Here is a 10,104-nt window from a genome sequence, read left to right as displayed (position 1 = left end):
TAATGTATGCATAAAGAGAGAAATTATTTTTCAAGTTTACCAAAACTTATTTTTCAAGCTACTAACGAAATTAGGAAAGCTGTAAGCCTCTAGCCTATTTTTTCTGAGAAGCGCAAGTAAAGTTGACCCAACTCAAAATGTATCGGAATATAAAATCATGTTTATCCGACGATCCATATCATACGATTAGAAAAGCCGTCCTTAATATCCACTTTTGGCAATGCAGGGACTATACACCAAAGTTGTCAAATCGTTTCATCCTCAACACGGTCTAATAATGAGGATTAGATTTTGGTAGACATCATCACTAGAGAAGCTGCCTCTGTTTCTTTGAGGCTGCAGTTTTTGCTTGCTGAATTTAGTTATTTCTTAGATGATGCAGAACAATTTTTTTTTTGATACACGGTGCAGAACAATATATTTTTTTGATACACGGTGCAGAACAATATATTTTTTTGATACACGGTGCAGAACAATACTGCTCACTCTCTACCTCACCAAGCTCAAATTTGTATTGACTCTAGTAGCTACATCAGCATGATCTCTTTCAGTAAGTGTCAATTGAAGCCATTAAATGAAAAACCTCAAAGTGTACCTACGCTAAACTCAAAACCTCTACCGCAGTCTGTCCCTTGCTCTCTATTTTTTGTTCTTTCCCTACCTTCTCCTCGGCTCCTCGCTCTCACAATCGTCCTGCACTTGTGGTCACACCTCCTCCCTTCCTCACGCTGCACTTCTGCGTGCCGGCCTTGACCGCCCACCTTCGGTCCTCCACCGTCGCAACAGGCGGCTCCTCTATCATCTCACCATCCCGCCCGCTGGTCGGTCTTCACCTCGGACAACCTCCGGACAACCTCCGTAAAGCCGCTGGCACGAGGTATATTCCAACCCTAAAACCCTAACCTTGACGCCCTAAGTATTTATGCATTTGCAGGATCCTGATCACCTGAGATCTGGAATAACACAATGCTATCGTCCAATCTAATTCAAGCTAACTCAGAAGACTATTATGTTGTACTGCTGCCACGTTTCATTTACTGCATTACTTTCATTTACTATATTACTTTTCAATCTAATCCAGACCAACCATCACCCTAGGGTACCGTTTGGACTTTGGAGGTAGATATTGAAATCTGGAATTCGAAATTGGTATCGAAATTTTGCTCCGGTAGCCAGCGGTATTCATGTATCTACTGCATTCTAATTTCTCAATCTCCCGACCTCTCCCTCTACCTCGCCGCTCGCCTCCGTCGCCGTCGCGCCGCCCCCCACGCCACTCTGCTCGACCGCGCGCCCTCTGCTGCCCTCCAGCTCCGTCGCGACCCCTCTTCTCGCGCGCGCGCCGCTCCTGCTCCCCTCTGCTCCACGCGCGCCCTCCTGCTCCGCCGCGCTCCCCCACGCCCCCTCTGCCGCTGCGCCGCATCCCTCCGCTTCGCCGCACCGCTCCGCTCCCCTGCGTCCCTTCTCCGGCGGGATTGGAGAGGCACCGCGGGGGTCCGTGACCCGCACGGCGGCGCTGCAGGGAGCGGAGGACAACGACAAGATGTCGAGCGTGAGGTGGAGCGGTGGAGAGGAGGAGATGAAGATGGTCCGCTTTCCAATTTTTTGGTATGCATATCCAAACATGAATCGGTATTTGCCCTTTTGTTGAATTGCATCTAGCAATTTCATGTGCATCCAAACAACCACTTTGGTATTAAGCCCATTTCAATGCGGAGGCTGATTTGGTATTGAATTCAATTCAATGCCAATGTCTCCAATATCGACATCCAAACGGAGCCTAGTAGTATTTGTATCTTTATTAGGTCTGCTGCTAAGTTTTGTATTCCAGATCTTTCTGTGGTTTTCCATTATGTTTATCTGTATCTTCATTTGTGCAGAGGAACCCTCTTAATTTGAAGAGAGCTCTTGGGGGTTCCTTTCCCTCAGGAGAGGCTGGACTAGGAGAGGGATATACAATGACAGGTGGATCAGGTGTGGTAGTGATAGACAATGGTGGTGGCCTTCTCAAGGCTGGCTTTGGCGGGGACAAGGATCCAATTGCTATTGTCCCCAACTGCATGGCCAAACCCCCTGGTGGCAACACCAAGAAATGGCTTGTGGCTGACCAGCTACAGGCAGACGATGTTGACGTGACTGGCATGACTTTGAAGCGTCCCATTGATCGTGGTTACCTTATCAATACTGAGGTGCAGAGGGAGGTTTGGGAGCGGGTTGTACGCAACCTGCTGCAGGTGGATCCTAGCAACTCATCCTTGTTACTGGTGGAGCCCATGTTCAACCCTCCGGCTCTGCAGCATGCAGCTGATGAGCTGGTGTTTGAGGAATTTGGTTTCAACTCTCTCTGCGTTGCAGATGCTCCTTCCCTTGTCCACCTTTATGAGGCTAGCCACCAACCAATGCACTTTCGTGCCCAATGCAGCCTTGTTGTTGACTGCGGTTTCTCTTTCACCCATGCATCCCCTGTGCTTCAGAACTTTACTCTGAATTATGGTGTGCGACGTATGGACCTTGGCGGCAAGGCCCTTACAAACTATCTCAAAGAGCTTGTCTCATACCGTTCCCTTAATGTCATGGATGAAACACTCCTCATTGATGATGCAAAGGAAAAGCTATGCTTTGTCTCCCTTGACATCCCTAGTGATCTTCGCCTTGCCAGGTGTGCTGTATTTACCATTTGCCATGTATGTATATCATACTTAATTGTTCTTTTTGTTTGCTTAGGTTTAAAGTGTAATGTTAGTTCTAATTAACTTAATAGTCAAACAATGACCTTGATGTGCAAAGGCCAGTTACGAACATGTAGCATTTGAACTGAGTGAGTTGTCTGTGTAACAATTTTAACAGCATCTCGTGATATACTAGTATTTTTTGAACTGAACTTTGTAGCTTTCAGAACAGAAGGCACCGTGCGCTTGCATGTGTGTGTGTGTGTGTTTGGGGGGAGGGGGGGGGGGGGGGAGGGGGTAGTTGTTAGTTAGCATGTTTAGCTGACAATTCACTACAGGCATGGAAAGCGTGAACAACCTTAACATTTTAATTTCAAGAACACAAAGTTTCTCTCCAGAAAACAAACAAATAAATAAATTAAGCACACTGGATTATGAATTTTGGAATCACCCTATACTTGGGTTATATTTTCTTCATATCGCTGTTTGCTGTTTAAAATGTGTTTGCAAAACACACTGGATTTACAATGCTAAGAGATGATCCTCTCTCTGGATACTGTGGGATGTCCACCCATGGTAGAAAAATGTTGCTGAGGATATGTTTTCTTTTCTAGAAAGTTGTTCAGAAGTATTTCCTAATGCTCGTCGGCTTTTTAGACTTGTTGAAACACATTTTGCCTAAGTGCTGTATTATGTAAAAAAACATGTTGAACAATGTAAAAATCACATTAAGTGGAAGTTGGAACCCTGCTGATCAGTTGTGGAAACTAAGTGGTTTTATGTCACTCAAATCTCTTAGCAGCTTGCTGTGTAATTTCTTGGCAGGTTATCATTCAAGGACAACCCTTTTAGATGTTCTTACATTCTCCCTGATGGTATAACATACAAGAAAGGGTTTGTCAAGGATATGGATGAAGCACTTAGATACTGCTCTCTATCTCTTGATCAAGAATCAGATAGAAAAGACCATAGCGTGGAGACAAATAAGTTCGAGGATCGGAAAAAGCCAGAATTAAGTCAAAATGTAATGTCATTGGTCTCAGACCCTTAATTACCGAAAGGAGTTTCAACTTCTTTCTAATATCATTAACGATGTTTCAACTTTGTAGGAATTTGTCTTGACAAATGAAAGGTTCCTTGTGCCGGAGATGCTTTTTCATCCAATCGATCTTGGTTAGTGTCAATGTTAACAGTCCTTTGTACTTTTGTTCATAAGATTAATTATATTCCATCATTCCGTCATTCGTGCTCCTAATTTTGTGAAACAGTATATCAATGTTCAATCTCGTACTTTTCTTCTTTTCAGTTTATTTCCTAAAATAATTGCAAGAAAAATAATCATTTGTTATTTCCATCTGCAACTCCGCCTATGCTGACTGGAAGACTCTCTCCTGAGTCGTCTCAGCATAGCCGGTCCCAAGCCCGGATAAAGGAGGAGGGTTGCGTTAGGTTTTGGCAAACCAGCATAAAAATAGCCACTCTAATGGATTTGAAACCCACAAGAAACTCGTTGGGGCGTAACCCTCTTAGCGACGCGCTACATCGAAACCCGGGTGTGGTGATAAATGGGCAAGGGCCGGGTCGCCATCCCCCCAAGGGCGCGTCGTATCATGACCTGGGTACGATGATAAGTGAGCAAGGGTCGGGTCGTCACCTGAATGGCGCGCTACATTACGCCCGGGTGTACTGAAAAATGAGCAAGGGTCTTCGCACTTCCCTCGATGGGTGCGAAGGGTAAGGAAGCTAGCCGAGCCAATTAGGATTCGTATAGGTAGCTGGAACGTAGGGTCCCTAACGGGTAAGTTGCGAGAGCTAGTTGATGTAGCAATTAGGAGGCGTGTAAATATTCTATGCGTTCAGGAGACTAAATGGAAGGGCCAGAAGGCGAAGGAGGTTGAGGATACTGGCTTAAACTTTGGTACACGGGAGCAACTCCGGGTAGGAATGGTGTAGGCATCTTGATTGATAGGAGCCTTAAGGATAGAGTCGTAGAGGTTAGAAGGCAAGGCGACCGGATTATCCTAATCCGGTTGGTAGTTGGAGATTCGGTTTTGAATGTGATCAGTGCCTATGCCCCTCAGGTAGGCCTTAGTGAGAGCACCAAGATGCAGTTCTGGGAAGATCTAGATAGCATGGTTAGTACCGTGCCTACCAGCGAGAAACTCTTCATAGGAGATCTCAACGGTCATGTGGGTGCGACTAATGTAGGGTTCGAGCGAGTGCACGGGGGTTTTGGGTATGGTAGCAGGAGTCAAGAGGCGGAGGATGTGTTGAACTTCGCGTTAGCCTACGACTTGTTGATAGCGAATACCGTGTTTAAGAAGAGGGAATCCCATCTTGTGACGTTTCGTAGTGGACAACACTCGAGCCAGATCGACTTTATCCTTGCTAGAAGGGAGGATAGACGTGATTGCTTAGATTGTAAGGTGATACCTGGGGAGTGTGTTGTCCCTCAACACAAGCTTGTGGTGGCGGACTTTCGTCTTCGGGTACGTGTCCACCGGGACAAACGTGCCAAGATTGCGAGAACAAAGTGGTGGAAGCTTAGAGGGGAAGCGACACAAGCGTTTAAGGAAAGGATGCTAGGTGAGGGGCCTTGGGAAGAAGGAGAAGACGCAGATGACATGTGGCTAAAGATGGCAACATGTGTTCGGAAGGTGGTCTCAGAGGTGTTTGGCGTGAGTAGGGGAGGCAAACAGGAGGGGAAAGACACCTGGTGGTGGAATGACGAGGTGCAAAGGGCTATTAAGGAGAAGAAGGAGTGTTACAAGCGCCTCCACCTTGACAAGAGTGCAGCAAACATCGAGGGCTATAAATTAGCGAAGAGGGTTGCAAAGCGAGCTGTGAATGTAGCAAAGGGTAAGGCGTATGATGACCTGTATCAGCGGCTAGGCACGAAAGAAGGGGAGAAGGACATTTATAGGATGGCTAGGATCCGCGAGCGGAAGACAATGGACATCAACCAAATCAAATGCATTAAGGATGAGACAAATCGACTGCTAGTGAAGGATGAGGAGATCATGGATAGATGGAGAGAGTACTTCGACAAGTTGTTTAATGGGGAGAGTGAGGGCCCTACCCTTGAGTTAGATGACTCTTTTGACGATACCAACAGACGTTTTGTGAGGAGAATTCAGGAGGTAGAGATCGGGGAGGCTTTGAAGAGGATGAAGGGAGGTAAATCGATGGGCCCTGATGGTATCCCCATTGAGGTGTGGAGATGCCTAGGAGATAGAGCAATAGTATGATTAACTAAGCTTTTTAATCTCATTTTTCGGTCAAACAAGATGCCGGATGAATGGAGGAGAAGTATATTAGTACCTATCTTCAAAAACAAGGGTGATGTTCAAAGTTGTACTAACTACCGTGGGATTAAGCTGATGAGCCATACGATGAAGCTTTGGGAGAGGGTTATTGAGCATCGCCTAAGACGAGTGACAAGTGTGACCCAAAACCAATTTGGGTTCATGCCTGGAAGGTCAAGCATGGAGGCGATTTTCTTAATACGACAATTGATGGAGAGATATAGGGAACAGAAGAAGGACTTGCACATGGTCTTCATTGACCTTGAGAAGGCATATGACAAAGTACCGAGAAATGTAATGTGGTGGGCCTTGGAGAAGCACAAAGTCCCAACTAAGTACATTACCCTCATTAAGGATATGTACAAGGATGCGATGACGTTTGTCCGGACATGTGATGGCAACACCACTGACTTTTCTATTAACATAGGCCTACATCAGGGGTCAGCATTGAGCCCTTATTTATTTGCTTTAGTGATGGATGAGGTCACAAGGGATATACAAGGTGAGATCCCTTGGTGTATGCTCTTTGCTGATGATGTGGTGCTAGTTGACGAGAGTAGGGCAGGGGTTAATAGGAAGTTAGAGCTGTGGAGACGCACGTTAGAGTCGAAAGGGTTCAGACTTAGTAGGACCAAGACCGAGTACATGATGTGCGATTTCAGCGCGACTAGGCATGAGGGGGGAGACGTTAGTCTAGATGGACAAGTGGTGGTTCAGAAGGATACTTTTCGGTATTTAGGATCGATGCTACAAAAGGATGGCGACATTGATGAAGATGTTAGGCATAGAATTTCAGCTGGCTGGTTGAAATGGCGGCAAGCTTCTGGCATCCTTTGTGACAAGAGGGTACCACAAAAGCTAAAAGGCAAATTTTATAGGACAGCAATTCGTCCGGCGATGCTATACGGTGCTGAATGTTGGCCTACAAAAAGGCGACATGTCCAGCAACTGAGTGTAGCAGAGATGCGGATGTTGCGGTGGTTTTGCGGGCACACAAGGAGGGATAGAGTCCGGAACGAAGTTATTCGGGATAGGGTCGGAGTAGCACCAATTGAGGAGAAACTTACCCAGCATCGGCTGAGATGGTTTGGACATGTCCAACGAAGGCCTCCTGAAGCGCCGGTGCGTAACGGAGTTCTTGAGCGGGTCGATAATGTAAAGAGGGGTAGAGGTAGACCTAAACTGACGTGGTATGAGTTGGTTAAGAGAGACCTTAAGGACTGGAATATCTCTAAAGAGATAGCTTTGGATAGGAGCGCTTGGAGACTAGCTATCAATGTGTCTGAACCTTGAACTTATTTCTTTCGGGTTTCATCTCTAGCCTACCCCAACTTGCTTGGGAAAAAAAGGCTATGTTGATGTTGATGTTGATGATGTTATTTCCATCTGCACCTTATTGAGACCAATCATTAATTTATTGGATTTGCCCTGTAAACATAGAGAAATCCAACACCAGTAACATAGCTAAGCTCATTGACTACTGAGATAACAACCTCTGCAGGTGACTCAGGAGTAGCAATTCCATTGACTTGCTAATTCATATGCTTGTTAGAATGCATCTGCTTACTGAATTTCACTTCTATTGTATTTTTTCCACTTTAAAGTTGGCAAGGAATAGAACACAAGAGATTCATAACTTTGGTCATTTTTTCTTCCACACAGTAGTTTCCCTAAATATGCAGTGTTTGCTTATCTGCTCTGCTAGGTTAGTACATCGTTTATTGCTGCTCATTATTGCCATACTAATCTCTACTGTGGACATCTATAGGTATAAATCAAGCTGGGCTTGCTGAGTGCATAGTTCGTGCTGTACAAGCCTGCCACCCATATCTTCAACCTGTGCTTTTTGAGAGGTATCTTTTTATTTGGATATATACATATCTCCACCTATCTTAATCTTTGAATACGCGAATTCACACTGTTGGGTTGTTTCCAGCATCATCCTGACAGGTGGAAGCACATTGTTCCCCAGATTCACTGAAAGACTGTAAGTTGTTTCATTAGCATTAGATACACTATGCTTTTTTATGTTTAGCCAAGGGGCTGTCAGATACCCTTGTCATTCGATGCATTTCGAGGTGGTTGCTAAGATTGTGTAACCTGTATCGACAGGGAGATGGAGCTTCGGCCTCTTGTCCCTGATGACTACCAGGTGAAGATAATTCGTCAAGAGAAGTACGTCCGGTTACCTATCTCTCACTGTCTGTCTGTCTGTCTTCCTTGCCCATGTGCCATTCATTGACACCCTGTTACTTTGTTTAGCCCTATCCTTGGAGCTTGGAGAGGTGGATCCATTTTGGCGTCCAGCCCTGATTTTGAATCGATGTGTGTCACGAAATCCGAGTACGAGGAGATGGGGTCGGCACGGTGTCGGCGTAGGTTTTTCCATTGAAGGGTAGGCCAGAAGATTAGAAGGAGGTGGGTGTTTTTGTTTTGTTTTGTTTTGTAGATATGACAAGCAGTATCGCTTAGATCAGGGTATCTGACAATTCAGTCTTGCACAACAGCAGTACTAGTTGGAGTTCTTTCTGGTTCAGCTTTGCGCTTGAAAATCGTCGACCTGGTTGTTTATCATGCTCTTGCATTACGTGGGATCGTCCATCCTGATGACTTCGCAATCCGTGCGGGGTTCAAATTCAAACATAACAAAGCACGGAACAGACTCCACAAACACAAAGATGCAGCATGGTCAGTTGGTCAGGCGTCAAGAGAAGGGGGGGGGGGGGGTGGGGGGGGGGGAGAATGAATGCTGCATGGTCATGGGCTCCTGGCTTCCGGCCACCCTCTGCACAGTACAAGCCCACCTCCTCTCGAAAAAAATTAAAAGCCCACCTAAGCGGAGCAACCTCGGCCGGCCGGCCGGCCGCCGCATCACCACCGCCTGCTAGCCGCCACATCAGCGGCCTCGCCTTGATCTACTCGCCGGCGCCTGGCCCTGCTCTCAACCCACGCGCACCGGGGCGCCTGGCCCTTCCGGATGGGAAGCCCCAGGCGCGGGGCCACGCGAGGACGGTAATGTGGCTGCGCCGGCAAGCGGATCCTCTTCCGGTCTTCCCCTCGACAGCCATCGTCGCTTCGAAGGCCGCACTTGGCGAGACCATAGTGGTCGAGTCGGCCTCCGTTCCGCTCCTTCTTCCATCGAGGTAAAGCCGATTCGTTGCTGCGCTCTCCCCTTCCACCTTGTAAAGTACAATGTGTACAAATGCCCTAAAAAATAAAAAAAAATATATATAAAGAAGAGTACATTACAAATCAAAATTGTTGTACTGATGTTATTGCATTGATAGCAACAGGAGGCGCAAATAATCTCAGGTGCACAACCCAGGGAACAAACAAATATCAAACAGCTACTAGCTAGGCTGTTGATAAATTAACCGGCCAACCCTAAGAAGAAGGTGGTGGTGGTTGATCATCTCTGGTAACCCTTATGGGCTTGTTTGGATGGCTGTTGACTTCTTCCATCACTGTATTCACCACATGACCATCATTAATGCCGAATAGCTCCACTGCCCTTAGCTTCAGGAGGTTCTGGATTCCAAGAACGCTAGCAGCGGAGCCCGTTTTGAGGAACAGGGTGAGTATCTCCAGATTACCAGGTGCCTCACCCTCGAAGCTAAGCTTAACAAGATTTGGTTGTTGGGTTGATCTCCTTCCTAATAGACCCAGGCCCTTAATCCGCGCCCTGATCGGGGACGTCCAACTCTTAATGGTTGGTGGGCCCCCGCTGTACAGCGCCATATAAAAGGGGGTGAGGGGCCAGGCACTCGGTACGAGGTTCACCGCGCCGCCAGCACCCTCACCCACATTCCCTAAACCCTAGCCGATCTGGAGGGGGCGCTGGAGCAGCGGGAAGACTCACCGCCGCCGCCGTCGACGCTGATCCATTGACGTCGCTGCCACCGTCCTCGACTCCGGCGCTACGCCCACGACTCCTCTGCACCGCTCATCGCCGCCCTTGAGCGCATCTCCATCAACGAACCAGAGATGGCCGCTTCAAGTTCCACCGGTGGTGATGGTCTCTACTTCTCCCTTCCTGTGTACTCTATGTTCTAGATCTAGGACTCCTTTTGTACTCAGATCAAGAAAAGAGAAAGAAATCCTACTCGATCCGTGCACTGTGTGATCCTAGA

General features: G+C 47.0%; 1 protein-coding gene across 1 annotated transcript; it reads left to right on the top strand.

Annotated features, from left to right (window-relative positions):
* The first annotated feature begins 1,156 nt into the window (after window positions 1-1,156).
* Window positions 1,157-8,527, top strand: LOC120706490 (actin-related protein 6). Its single transcript, XM_039991154.1, has 8 exons — window positions 1,157-1,608; window positions 1,881-2,659; window positions 3,495-3,693; window positions 3,779-3,842; window positions 7,743-7,827; window positions 7,911-7,961; window positions 8,087-8,149; window positions 8,237-8,527. Exons 2-8 carry the CDS (start codon window positions 1,959-1,961, stop codon window positions 8,364-8,366), a joined length of 1,293 nt encoding a protein of 430 aa, XP_039847088.1. The 5' UTR covers window positions 1,157-1,608; window positions 1,881-1,958; the 3' UTR covers window positions 8,367-8,527.
* The last annotated feature ends 1,577 nt before the right edge of the window (window positions 8,528-10,104 follow it).

This window comes from Panicum virgatum, chromosome 5K, assembly GCF_016808335.1.
Source record: "Panicum virgatum strain AP13 chromosome 5K, P.virgatum_v5, whole genome shotgun sequence".
NCBI classification, from domain to species: Eukaryota; Viridiplantae; Streptophyta; class Magnoliopsida; order Poales; family Poaceae; genus Panicum; species Panicum virgatum.
Note: the sequence above shows the minus strand (reverse complement) of the source record. Positions and strands in the feature narration are given on the sequence as shown.

Bases quoted from the DNA above. Each gene is read 5' to 3' on its own strand.
- LOC120706490 (XM_039991154.1), top strand. From the start codon at position 1,959: ATGACAGGTGGATCAGGTGTGGTAGTGATAGACAATGGTGGTGGCCTT. The intron at 3,843-7,742 runs GTTAGTGTCAAT...GGACATCTATAG, and splicing joins TTTTCATCCAATCGATCTTG to GTATAAATCAAGCTGGGCTT. The intron at 7,828-7,910 runs GTATCTTTTTAT...GGTTGTTTCCAG, and splicing joins CAACCTGTGCTTTTTGAGAG to CATCATCCTGACAGGTGGAA.